Here is a 14600-nt window from a genome sequence, read left to right as displayed (position 1 = left end):
AATTCCGCCAATCTCCATTCATTTCTATGGGATTTTGAAAGACATATTTCAACTTCACCCATTGATAAATATTCTTTTAAAAATCCAATAGAAATAAATGGAGATTGGGGAAAAACATTTAATTACCTGCAATATCTTTATAGGCATATAATTCAAATGGTATTCCATTTTCTTCATCCATAAGTGTGACCTGGGAACAAGTCCTCTCCCCTTGTCTGCTCCCTACTGTGCAAAATAAACATTATGGGGCCTAGTTATCATGTTGTGTAAAATAAATGGAGAGAAACAATACTGGTGATGTTGCTCATATCAACCAATAAGATCATTGCTTTAGTTTTCTAACTGTTGAAATTTAATTGCTGATTAGTTGCTATCACCAGTAATGTTTCTCTCCACTTTTAATGGCAGAGACACATGCTGCGATTCGGGGAGATTAGTCCCCCAGCGATAAATCTTCTCCTCTTCTTCTGGGCTACTAATCTCCCCAAACTGCCTCCCCACGGCTAGAATGTAAATCCGTGGTGGAATGGCACTCGGAGCGCTTAGTTTTCTGAAGTCGCCCGAAGTTTACGCATGAGGCAACTTCGGAAAATGAAGCGCTCCGAGTGCCACCTGCTGGAAATTTACATTCTAGCCAGCAGGAAGGCAGGGGAGGCAGTTTGGGGAAATTAGTCGCCCCAAAGAAGAGGAGATTTGTCGCTGGACGACTAATCTCCCCGAATCGCAGCGTGTGTCTCTGCCCTTACACAGTATTATAAATACGCCCCTATGACTTGAGCTGGTCTTTTAAGAATGAATGTCTTTGTGAAGCAGTAAGCAGAGGTCAAACTAAGCTGAAGAAAATACTTTTCTAGCAGCAAATTGCAGTTAAATTGAACATTTTTATGGGAGTAGTGCAATGCATGTTGGATAGTTTTTATCTAAAGCAAGACCAAAGCTATCTAAGATATTACTTTTTTAGTGTGTGCACTTTGTTTCCCCTAATTTTGACCCAAAGGTTACTTTACTGGAGACCATTATATCTAGTTTACTTTAAAACTAGGCAGAAATGCCCCTGCACCCATCCTAGAAAAAATTGGTGCAAAATCCTCTTTTTCTGACAGCAAGTGTCAGCAAGTGTAATTATTTAACATGGTCAAACAATAAAGCATTAAGGTGTTAGCTTGATTAGGCAGGGCATCGGGGTCATCTACAGATCTCTGTCCGGGAAGGAAATTAGGGTGGTACATGATGAAGGAAGGGTTTGAATGAAATTACCATTGGCTTTAATAGTGTTATTACTTTAATTTTTTTTTTTTGCCAAATTCTTGAGTGGTGATTTAAGAGGCATTTGCTACTCCCATAATCTGGCAATTTATTGAGGCATTGGAAAGTCCAAATCCCTGTCTGGTCGTTGATTTTTAACCATTCTTTTTGTCTGACATACTTTGTTTTAATTGATTCAATAAAGGTTATGTTTTATTTACTTTATTTTTCACTGGTCAGTCAGCACTAAGGATTGGAGATAGGGGAGGGGATTAATTCACCAGGCAACATTCTGTTAAAAACAGCTTAAAAATTGAGTAATTACTGTATTTTCTGTGCTTTTTTTTTTTTTGAGAACCTACCTACAAAGGTCTGAAGCAGTGTAAAATAACAGCAGAAATTTTGGGGTTTGCATGGCATAAAATATCACATACCTTGATGAATTCGCCATTTATTTTACACAGCTTTTTACACATTTTTTTTGAAAATAATAATAAATAGGTCCCATTATGATTGCTTAACCTTGCACGCCATCCTTTTCATCTTTGTGGAAAGGTCTCCCAATTTTAGATCTAGTTTAAAGCAATAATGTACAGAACATGGTAATGGAACTATCAGGTGTTTGAATTTCGTCTGTTCTGAAGTTCATCCCCTCTGATGTAAACTTATGTTGATTTGTTTTGAAACAAGACAAACTCTCTACCATTGCCAGACCTCAACCCCAGGGAACTTCTTTGGGAACATTTGACAAAGTGAAACATGTTGCAATATAATAGAGTCCCCTGCTGTTTTTGTTAATGCCACAACAAAAATGTTGCTGACTTAACAAAATATTTTTTTTGTTGAAAAAAAAACATGTCATCTTGCTTGAAAAATCTTTTGGGTAAAAACTTGTAGCAGTACTGAAGTTATTATGAAATAAATACAATTCTATGAGGAGGACTCACACTTTTGGCCCTACTGTAGCTTGTTCTAATGAATACAAATGATTATACCATCTCAACTCAATACACATTCATATTCTAATGTCCTTTTGCACATTTCTGTACTACTTTTCTACATACTTTTACACTTGGCACAGCGACTCTCATCATACTCTTGCAGTTCTACAGTTTGTGGTTTTTTGAAAGGCTGTTGCACTTCTCTCTTTTGCCGAATACGTTCTGCCTCCTCTTTGGCAAAAACCCCGAGGTCCTGTGTATACCTGCCATACATCTAAAAGAGGTCACAAAGATAAAAGTTACTGTTTAAGTAAATCTTGTTTTTTCTGAAAAAAGACAGCAACATATGGAGGCATAAAGAATAGGTTTCACACTAGGGATGCGTCAAGGAGGGTTTCAGAGTTGATGGCATATTTTGTACCTATTATGGAACTGTTGAAATAACAAATATGTTCCCTTACTGATATGAATGGGCTTCAGATTGGAGTTGCTGGAGCAGCTTATATCAGACAATAAACATAACATGGTGACCATCTTATAGAATTGGTGAACTTTTTGGCTGCAATGCTATATACTACTGCTTAGCCAGCTCAGGTAGCAAAGTAGAATGAGACTATGGAGACTGGCATATTTTTTATGCTTGGGAGCAAATTAATTACTGCTGACAGTCTAGATCAGCAACACAACACCGCTGGATATTTACATCCAAACTCAATACCTTTATTTTCTCTCTTGCCAACTTACATCCAACTGTTGAATTCATTAACACTTGCCTCATTGTGCATTTTCCCCCAGGCTACAGAAATCAAGTCTTCAAAGAATGCATATATAGTACAGTACAAATATGGCACCCATCTAATAATAAATGTATAAATGAAAAAATGCAATTAAGGGAGGCACACAAATTAAATAAAGGGGACCAGTCACGCAAAGAAATAATTACAAATCCTATTTTCTGATATTAGTAAAGCAAAATAAACTTTACTTACACTGTATAAATGATTTCAGTTTTGTTTCTTTTAGTCTTGGAGAGGTACCATTTTGTGGACACTGTTATAAAAGCAAGCTTTGCATCATTCATTGTTTATGTGCTAGAATTGGGACCCTGATGCCCATTCACTGACTACACAATTAGATGGTGAGGAAGGACGCATGGGAAGTGCAGAATGGAAAGTGAAAGTAACTGCCTAAGGCCTAAAGGGGGGTGCAGACAATGTATGATTGTGTATAAGTATATAACAGATATTGATGTTTTAATTAAAAAAATAATTTGGGTTTCAAATTTAATTTGAAAGGGATTTTTATTAAACGGCTTTTTATCTGGGTGACAGGTTCCCTTTAAAAAAGTATAGATGTAATGAGAATGATTGCCTTAAAGACAGGGTTAGGGCTAATCATGCAAAAATGGTGAACGGAGATAAAGTGCCCCCAATCCCATGATCCAGGTAGACCACACTTCTAAAATGTTTACTCCAGCTATTATCTAGTATGCTATGTGTAACTTCCTGAGCTTGAAGCCAATTTACAATCAATTGCAATATTTTATGAGTTATGAAATATAATCATAAAACAAGACGCTTATCTCTTCTGTTGTAACTAATCGGCTTTTTCAAACTATCAACCTAATTGACCTTGGGTTTTGCTTCCTTATCTGTTCTTATAAATTAAGCAAGTTGGATGGAATGCTAGAGCTGATTGTTTTGTAAAAGAGATAATGCAAAACCCTTCACTGAATTTGTAGATCTGCTCCCTTACTGCATAAAGAAGCAATACTCATGCTACATAATAGAGTAACAATATTGCATGTATCTATAGAGATTACTGCGTGATATTTTATCAATTACCAAAATCACATTAATGATTTTTTTAATGTTATTCTGAAAAGGGATTACAGGAATGAAATGTTTTCTAGAAAATGCTTTCTATTGTGAATGTTTGCATTGTTTTTCTTTGGTGTTGTACATTATGCCCAATATAATTACATTTTATTTTCTAAAAAATATATGTATACAAAAGACACATAAAACAATTCTGAATAACTGTAAAACACCAGGGATTATATAATGAATGTCTATATTTATGTACAGTGAGTTTTCCCTCATTTTACATACTGTAGTTTGTTGTGATTGTGATCCCACCAATACATATGGTATAATGTATTTCCCTAAATTTACACAATTTTTCTCTGGGCCCCGGAGAAACATAAAATGAGGTTTCTACTGTAAAATTAAATATTCTGCATCACTGATGATGTCAATAAAGTGAAGGAAAGTGTGTTGTTGAACATGAACTTCTTAAGGCTAGGGCCACATGGGGGCCAAAATCAGATAGCTGAAATACTCTGGCTGATTTCAGCCTGACCGCGGGCAGTAGCCTCCTCTCTTTTCCATATTCAGAAGAACAGACTTCCACGGATTTCGGCTCAAAATTAAGAGAAGAGTTCTCTCCAAAATCCACAGAGTCTGTTTGTGCAGGAGCCAATTCAATACTTCAAAATGAGGAAAAGAGAGGTGGCTGCTGCTCATGTTAGGAGCTGGAATCAGCAAGTGTTTCTCAGCTATCTGATTTTGACCCCCATGTGCCCTAGCCTTAAACTCAGCTCACTAACCCTGTATTGTTAGAAATCAGAAATGTATTTTCTGTTTGGGAATGAATCAATTCAGTGTGGAAATTAAATCATTAAATCTTAAATGCTCAAAAATGTTTTTTCTCCAATAGTGATCAATTATACAGATACTAGGCACTGGCATTGCTAAATTGTCCCCATAGTGTTGAGGTATTTATGAACACATTATAACTGCCCTTAAAGGTTAAAGAGTGCAAATCTATTATATATATATCTATATATATATATCTATCTATCTATATATATATATATATATATATATATATATATATATATATATATATATATATATATATATATATATATATATATAGGTATGGGACCTGTTATCCAGAATGCTCGGGACCTGGGGGTTTCCGGATAATGGATCTTTCTGTAATTTGGGTCTTCATGCCTTAAGTCTACTATAAATTCATTTAAATATTAAATAAACCCAATAGGCTGGATATGCTTCCAATAAGGATTAATTATATCTTAGTTGGGATCAAGTACAAGCTATGGTTTTATTATTACAGAGAAAAAGGAAATCATTTTTAAAAATTTGGATTATTTGGATAAAATGGAGACTACATTCCGTAATTCGGAGCTTTCTGGATATCGGGTTTCCGGATAAGGGATCCTATACCTGTATGTATATATATATATATATATATATATATATATATATATATATATATATATATATATATATATATATAATATATATATATATATAATATTCTATACCACATACAAAAGTACAGGAATACATAACTCCATTGAAACATTTATTTTGCACATTTTAAACATATATTTAAGAACATTTATTGATATAGTTATGTGGACACAAATGCAATTGCAACTCCCTCTAGTGATCACTATGGCCTCATTGCAATGTGTGGTCCCCCCAGCTATATGTGAACTATAACGCTCATGCTACAACAGCAGTACTTTCTGTATACAAGCAGATATGCACAGTCCCACTAGAAAGAAAAATCATTCATCAAGGGAAATTCTACCACTACATGGTAAAATGGTAAAATGATAACACTTTAAGGTTGTTTCTGTTCATTTATCACTGTCTTTTTTGTACCAAAAACAAATGTTTTTTTGTACCAAAAACAAATGTCTTTTTTGTACCAAAAACAACAATTTTTTTTCTGTGGAAATCCCTTCTTGACCCTTCTTTACTATATGTCCCTGGTAAAGTACTAAGAGCACTGTTATTCTACACAGGTTACTGCATCTGTTGTTTGCCCCATAGCTGGCAATACTAACTACCAAAAAATGCTGGTTATATCTTCTCTGTTTTTTTTCTCCTGGCTAAAAACGAAGATATTGAAACTTAAAGTGTGTCTGCCACAGATGTCATTGTGAGAAAATGCTAAATTCTATACTTTTGCCCTAAATCAAGTGATAAATTCAGAACAGCTACAATTTACTACAGATCTGCCTATCTATGTCTTTACCTTAACTGCACAAATCCATAAATGTATAAAACTATAGCCAGTTCTATCTTAGTTAACACGCTGACCCCCTTTGGACAAAGAGGCACACTCACTAAAGCTGGCCATAGATGTAAAGATTTTTAAAAAAACCGATCGTCATCGTGAGACCACGATTATCTCAAAACGATTGTGCGAATTGTCTATCAATTAAAAAGACCATTTCAGGGGATATTGCCAGGAAAACAAGGGGAAGCTGCCTGCTTGGACCTGCAAACATAGATAGATTGCACTAGGACCGATAAAGATTTTCTAACCTGGCCGATCAATTTTCTGACAGATGTCGGCCGAAAAATCATAACACGTATGATCGTTAGAATCCCACTAACGCACGATAATTTCGAAGGATTGGTCGGACTTCGCTAAAATCGGTCGTTCGGCAAGAAAAATCTTTGCGTCTATGGGGAGCTTTAGTTATATAAACACTTACAGAATCTTCTTTATGTTGAACTCCGCTACTTGGGAATGTGGGAGGCAGATGTAGGTGCCCTTAACAGACGAACAGTGGGATCAATTACTAAGATACACTTTGGAAATTTGCTACTTTTATAGGGACAAGAATTTGGCAGCACTAACTGTATTTTCAAACAATTTATGGTGACCTTTTAGTGTGCTTCATTACTTCTTTTGTTTGCTCTCACCCTTGCATGGTTCTTTGTTAGTTAACACAGTAGCCCTTTCATTTTGTACCATAGCAATTCAAGGTACAATTTTTGTACTTAATGTTCACTCAATGCAAATATAAACATAAACACACAGAGAGCCAGCTGTTGGATAACATACAGCAATAATATTGGCTAATAGATTGAACTAAGGCCAAAGTTTTTTGCCAGCTTTTACATGTGGGCTATTCTTTCATGAAGCAGCTGCACCCTGAGTGGGCTATAAATGGAGGCCCAAGGCTAGGTTTTCACCAACACAATTTGTAGAAAAGGCTCTTACAAAGACTATGGGCAAACAAGGGCTTTACAGATATAATTGATCATTTAAATCACTGCATACTCTCAGAGAAGCTTAAAATGTAAAATTCTGTATCATAAATGTTTTTGGAGAGTGAAAGCAAACCCACACTGGCACAGAGTGAACAAACAGATACCTCCCAACTGTCCTGTATTCTGCAGGAAAGTCCAGAGTTTGACAGCTCAGCCCACAGTCCCAGACTTTTATTCCAAAATCCTGCGTTTCTCTTTGATCTCATGCACTGACACCAAAAAAAGATAGAAAGGTTCTGAAACTTAAATAAGAGGCTTTTTGGCAGAGTCTAGAACACTCTGCACCTGTACTTAGATACATTTATAACAATTGTAACAATTTAAGATAAGCAAAGATACAACTGTAACTACTTAAGAAAAACAAATCTCTTGGGAGATCTGTGACATTAACAAAACTGTAATAACACATAAAACATGGCCCTAAAACTCCCAGAAATGTGTTTAAACTTTCATAACCTGCCAAATTGTGTAAAACAGGCATGGTAATTAGGGGGTGGGTCATAAAATGGGCGTGGTCATTTTTCCCCCCACAGCTATACATGCAAGATATTTTTATCCTGCTTTCTATCTTTCAAAAGTTGGGAGGTATGCAAACACTTTGGAGACAATGGTCGCTTTTTCCTATCCTCTCTTCATATGCCCCTCCTTTACAACACAATTTTTTCTTACCACAAGACAAACTATTTAACTTTAAACTATGGTTATGTAAAGTGGACACTCTTTAGTAGTTTATGTCTGAGTTTCAAGCAATTGAGGCTTATGTTTCAGGTAGTGTATATGGTCAACTTAAAGAATTATGGGCAGAAACATGCGAATCACTCCTTGTCCCTTTGGCCAACTATGTGCCTAGATTCGCTGGTTTAATAGCAAAGATACAACCTAATAAGTTAGAGCCATATATCTACCCATAGTGCCATGATATGAAATTAACTTATTGAAAGCACTCGTTGGGTTGCTATGGGTTATGGTAGCGGCATTTACACTAACTTTGCATTTAATACTAACTTTACACTATGGGTTATGCTATGGGTTATGGCAGGGGCATATATACTAACTTTGCAAGCCCATCAGTTGGTAATTTGTAAGTTGGTAATTCCAGGTATGGCCACCTATAGCTGTTCCAAACAAAAAAAATTAAATGACTTATGTTCCTTCTTCCGTGAGGCCTAATTTTCAGTACCAAGAGCACAAAATAAAAAAGGGTTCCTCCAGTCTTTTGTTAAAGGAGAAGTTCACCTTAACTTTTGCTATCTTACAGAGTGATTTATACCAAACATCTTTTCAGGTTGCACTGAAAATGATGTTAGAATGCCATGTCTGTGATGCCAGCAAAAGTTTGGCCTGATTGACTGCTGCTTCACTTTTATAGTTATTCTTACTTTTTATTGCTTATTTTTCTTTTCAAGCCTCTCCTTTTTATTTCAAATTACTCCCTACTTGCTGAGGCATTTTCCTGGCTGAAGCTGTTGTTGGCTGATGTGCATAAAACAGCTAAGTTTATTATCTTCATATATTGCTAAGTCCTTGCCACTCAAGGACGCACTTGACTAAGTCCCATAAAGAGTGTTAATAGCATGCACATATTTCAGCCCCTATGATTAAGTGCCATATGGTATCAAGAGCCTAAAACTGCTGTTTTTATATGTTCCTAGAGTGCACTTCTTTTACATGCCTGGTTGTTGCATTCTGTGAGTGTTTGGTTTGATTTGAGTTCCTGCTTGCCTCCCATTAATCTGTACTGAATCTATCACTTTGATGCTTATAACAGTTTGTTTAGATTCCCTGCAAATATCATTCTATCACGTTCTGTTGTTCAGTGTGTCTTAAAATCATCTGACAAAAATATATTTGATGATACAAATCAACAAAAAACTTTCTTGAACTGTATAAGTTTTGCTAGGTGGTTAGGGTACACAGGCAGATTCAGGGTGATTAGTTGCCTGGCGACAAAGCTCCTCTTCTTCGGGCAACTAATCTCCCCGAACTGCCTTCCCGTCAGCTAAAATGTAAATTGCCGGGGGGATGGCACTCGGCGCAATTCATTTTCCGAATTTGCTCGAAGCTTCCTCATCAGTCAACTTCGGCCAGCTTCGGAAAATGAATCATGATGAGTGCCATCCCGCCGGCGATTTACATTTTAGCTGGGGGGAAGGTCGTTCAGGGAGATTAGTCGCCCTGAAGATCGCCGGGCGATTAATCTCCCCGAATTTGCCTGTGTGCCCTGACCCTAACAAAACACTGTATAAAGTATACACTAGCAAAAATGTGTGAGGCAAATTTACTTAGGTCCGAATTTTCGCTTTGGAAATCTTCGCCATACTTCGTGCAACACGTATTCATCAAAATGTGAAAATGCATCTCGGCAAATGAATGCTGGCATCTTTTTGCTAACAAAAATTCCTCAGCACGAAAGTTTCTTAGTAAATTTTCTCTAGCTTTCCTTTCTTCCTAGAAAAACATAGGGGTGTTAAAGACTGATGAAGGTAATTATTTGTCACGTAGAAATGTAAATTACTATCTCAGTATTTATATTTTTGCTAGGAGAGATTTTCTAAAAACTATAGTGATAGTTAGAGTTAAATGTTGAAGAAAAGAGATTACTACATGTAATGCATTAGTATATCTAGATTTTTTGTAAATTTTGAGTTGTGATGTAATATTTTGTTAAATGTAAAATTGCTTACATCAGTTTTTTATAGAAATCTGGCTGGATGATTTCATGGAGTCTGGCAGAATGAGCCCAACATCTGGAGGTCATTTATAATATGAATGTATATATTCAAAGTTGTTTTTGCATCACTCCATTGAACTTTAACTGGCAGTAAAAAAATGGTAAAAAAAAAGAGAGAGAGAGAAAGAGAGAGAGAGAGAGATCGAAAAAATATAGGGAAAAATAAAAACTAGCCACAGATGAAAAAAAGGTAATATATATATTTTTCTTAGAAATGCAAATGCCCACACAAGAGCTGAGCTTGTAATAAGGCCACAAGAGCATCCAGGAGGCTATTGTGGAGCCAGAACCTCAGGATACCCAGGAAGCTAAACAGGAGGGAGCAAGGCAGGAGCCTACCCTCAGTAAAGTGTGGAGAGAGCTTCAAATGCTTAAAGGAACAGTAACACCAAAAACTGGAAGTGTTTTAAAGTAATGAAAATATCATGTAGTGGTGCCCAGCACTGGTAAAACTGATGTGTTTGCTTCAGAAACACTACTATTGTTTATATAAACAAGCTGCTGAGTAGCAATGGCCGAAATTGAAAAACGGCTATATGGCACAGGATAAATAATGGATAACAGATAGCATTATGTTCTACAGAGCTTATTTACTATCTGCTGTGTAACTTGAGCCTTTTCTCCTTTGAATGGCTGCCCCCATGGCTACACAGCAGCATATTTATATAAACAATAGTAGTGTTTCTGAAGCAAACAGCAGTTTTACCAGTGCAGGGCAACACTGCATTATATTTTTATTACTTTAAAACAATTTCATTTTTTGATGTTACTGGTCCTTTAAAAAAGGGTGGAGATCCTTGAAAAGGACAAAGCAAAATGAAGGCTGCTATTTGTAAATATTTGTAAAATATGCCTTTTTATTTTTCTAAAAAAAATAGAAGATTTTAAACAAATAAATCATGTGGTTTTGGTTAAAAATTATGTATTTTATTACAATGAAATATATGATGTTAAATATATGTAAGAAATACAGTAAGACACATTTATTGGATAGTGTTATAAAATCTCAGGAGATTTATCAAAAAAAACCCATTTCTCTAACCAAAAACACAATTGGTCACTCTGTTGTTAAGCTGCAGTAAGAAAAAAGTGACACCATAACATTGTTATAGTTCAGGGGTGCCCAAAAGGTAGATCCGGATCTACCAGTAAAACTTTTAGCTGGTGATCAGTAGATCTCGAAACACTGTCAACAAACAGCTTGTCTAAATCACTCTCCTATTTTATGCTTCAGATATTTATTATGTTAAAATATAGCAATATAAATTCTCTCATGAATCAATACAATATTTAAGTAATATTTTCCATGGAACAGAATGCTAACAATGCTTTCATGGATGTAGATCATAATGGAACATCATCACTAAAACTAGACCTCACATTGGTAAAGTATGGGCACTCCTGTCATAGTTTGACAATAAAATTGATAAGATATTTAGAACATATTGCAACATAGGGGTTAAAAGTTCTGAGTGCATTCATGCATGAACAAACCTTCAACAAATGTTAATGACTTTAATTAAACACAAACAATGAACAGGTTACAATAACATTATTTATATTCATTTGAGCATTGTGTACAACATTCTTTGTGGGAAGATGTCAGTCATCAGCGGGTGTTAAATGCACACTTATTAACAATACAGTAGTTAAAAAAAAATGTTTGACATTTACTAATTGTAATCATGACACTTTAAATATGAAAAATGGCAGCGTTATGGCACCTGGTTATGATGTATTTGTTGCAAGACAGGATATGATGTCAGTGACATATTTATTTTTGAGATCCTAGCTTCATGAATTTGCCAACTCAGAACATGGCAAACTAGACTTTGGCAAAAAAAGTAACGAATAAAAACTTTCCCATTTTGGGAATATTGAATTTCCACTCAAAAGTTCTGAGGTTTCTCGCTAGCAAATTGTCTTCTGCGGTTTTTAGTAAATAGGCAATGTCATTGCAAATTGTCATTTTGGCCAATTTTCGCCAAAACCCCCCCCCCACAATTCGCCCTTTAGTAAATGTGCCCCATTGTATTGCGGCACAGAAAGGAATATGTATGTATTGGTATATATCTGGGAATGTGTCTTTGCCTCCTCCTCAAACACAATGTGCTGTTGTTTCCTGACATGTATACAGTCCAAAATCCTTTCTTGCCCCAAGCCGTATCACTGTCACCTGCATGCTCTGGTAAGCAGATCCACTCAATGAAAAATCTATGAGGTCATATCAGTCAGTCTTGGAATTTCTGTGCTTATAATAAACTGAAGATAAGCCCATTGTGTGAAATATACCTATTGTTCTCATGTGTCTGAGGTAACCTATACCTTCTGCTGCACTTTGCACTTTTTCAATCTTTACAAGTTTTTCATCTATACCCCAGTAGCCTTAAAGGAGAAGGAAAGTCTGTTTTCACCTGGGGGTGCCAAATGTTAGGAACCTCCAAGTGATTGTATTGACTTACCTGAAACGCCGGGCCAGTGCTCCTATCAGCAAAAAACTGCACCTGACCGTGGTTATAACAGTGAGCGCCATGGGTGATCCTCTTCTGTTTTCCTCTGTCTTCGCGGTTGCGCATGCGCAGTAGAACGAAAAGCCGAACTTTAATTAAAAGTCAGCTATTTAGTTCTACTGCGCATGCATTTGCCCGGGGATATTTGAGGAAAGTATACGCCGGAAGAGGATCGATCCATGGTGCTCGCTAGAAAAACACCGGGCCGGTGCAGTTTTCTGCCGATAGGAGCACTGGCCCGGGGTTTCAGGTAAGTCAATACAATCACTTGGAGGTGCCTAACATTTGGCACCTAAAAGTGCAAACAGACTTTCCTTATCCTTTAAAGGAACAGTAACATCAAAAAGTGAATGTTTTTAAGTAATAAAAATATAATGCAGTGTTGCCCTGCACTGGTTAAACTGCCGTGTTTGTTTCAGAAACACTACTATTGTTTATATAAATAAGCTGCAGTGTAGCAATGGGGGCAGCCAATCAAAGGAGAAAATGCTCAGGTTACACAGCAGATTAACTCCATAGAACATGATGGTGTTATCTGTTATCCACAATTAAACCTGTGTTTTTTTTCAATTTCTGCCATTTCTGCAGAGCAGCTTGTTTATATGAACTTTAGCAGAGTTTCTGAAGCAAACAGATCAGTTTTACCAGTGCAGGGCAACAGAACATGATATTTTCATTACTTTAAAACACTTTTATTTTTTGGTGTTACTGTTCCTTTAACTATTAAGCATTGTGTTCACTTAGTGAATAATGTCATTAGCCACTGTATCTGGAGTTAGAAAACTGTTAATTCAAGTGGCAGCTGTATATGCAGTCTGACACGATAATGACAATTAAATACATGTGCTTTTCTTATATCAGTGGAGAAACGTGAATTTGCAAACATTATAATGAAAAAGTCACTGCTTGTATAACCTAGTATCCCTTAAATGAGTTACAAAGAAAAGAGCATGATTTGAATACAAACGAGTCAAGCAAAATCATTCAAAGGTTCTTTCATTTGCCTACATTCAAGAGTGTTTTTTTCCCTCCACCTAGCTTGCTAGTCTTCAAAGGCTTTAGCCAAAAGTCTCATTTCTATTCAGTGACACTCGGATTTTCATTAAGATCTGTAACGTTTATTAAGGAAGCTAAGATTGAGAACCAATCCATAAGATTAATCAGATGTAAAAGATGGAAAGAATCTAAATTTTAATATTCAGGTTTTGTTTTCTTTTAAATTATGATCAGCCAGTATGTAAAGCTGCATGCTATTATTGATTTAAGAAGCACAGAACAGAGTATAAGCCTCATGCAGACCATTAAGATTAAGTTCATTAGGAATATTTCAGCAATACAGCTTTGCAGTACACTCTTTTATGTGCAAAATGTCTACAGTACACTAGGAACTGAAGAATAATAGCAATGTGAGGAACATTAGAATTATATTGAAAATATATTAGTGCAGACCATGAGTTAAATAACAGTAATGCAAATACATCTATCTAATCTATGGATATATGAAAATATTGGAAAACAAAGTACCAAAGGTTACAACTATTATATATTTCCAGGAATGATGCACTTTTATCATTTTGCAGAGATGCACAGTATAATTCACTTTGCTCACACTAGGCCAGGTCTAATAACACCTGGGAGGTAGAATGTCGCTCATACATGTCCTTTTATACTAGGGATACACCGAATCCACTATTTTGGATTTGGTCGAACCCCCACCCCCTGGGTGCACTTCTTGTCTTGATTCACTGTTCCTTGACCTTTGCTGTATCGCTGCCTGAACCGACCTTTGCCTGTTTTCTGACTACACTTCTGGATCCTGACTCTGTACCACACGGACTGATTGGTTATTGACCCCGGCCTGTTTACTCAACTACACTCTGCTCTTTCCCTGTTACTCCAGTCACATGTTCCGGTTCCCTTGCCTTAGGGACGCTTTGCCAATGAGGCGAGTTGAGGCTGTCGTCTCAGGCGGCAGCGCCCCACTAGGTACCAGGGGCATCAAAAATGCCGCTCCTGGTACTTTAAGAGCCATATTTCCGGCTCTTCTAGCACAGAGAGTTAGGGACTCTGC

General features: G+C 36.4%; 1 protein-coding gene across 2 annotated transcripts in view; it reads right to left on the bottom strand.

Moving 5' to 3' along the window:
• Positions 1-14600, bottom strand: part of clcn2.S (chloride voltage-gated channel 2 S homeolog) — a 67147-nt gene that overhangs the window by 39861 nt on the left and 12686 nt on the right. For both annotated transcript variants that reach the window (XM_018265578.2, XM_041564741.1), the window contains exon 2: positions 2310-2460. In XM_018265578.2, coding sequence (XP_018121067.1) covers positions 2310-2460 — 151 coding nt within the window. The remainder of the gene's footprint in view (positions 1-2309; positions 2461-14600) is intronic.

Source organism: Xenopus laevis, chromosome 5S (assembly GCF_017654675.1).
Source record: "Xenopus laevis strain J_2021 chromosome 5S, Xenopus_laevis_v10.1, whole genome shotgun sequence".
NCBI classification, from domain to species: domain Eukaryota; kingdom Metazoa; phylum Chordata; class Amphibia; order Anura; family Pipidae; genus Xenopus; species Xenopus laevis.
The sequence above is the reverse complement of the archived record's forward strand: the minus strand, read 5'-3'. Positions and strand labels throughout refer to the sequence as shown.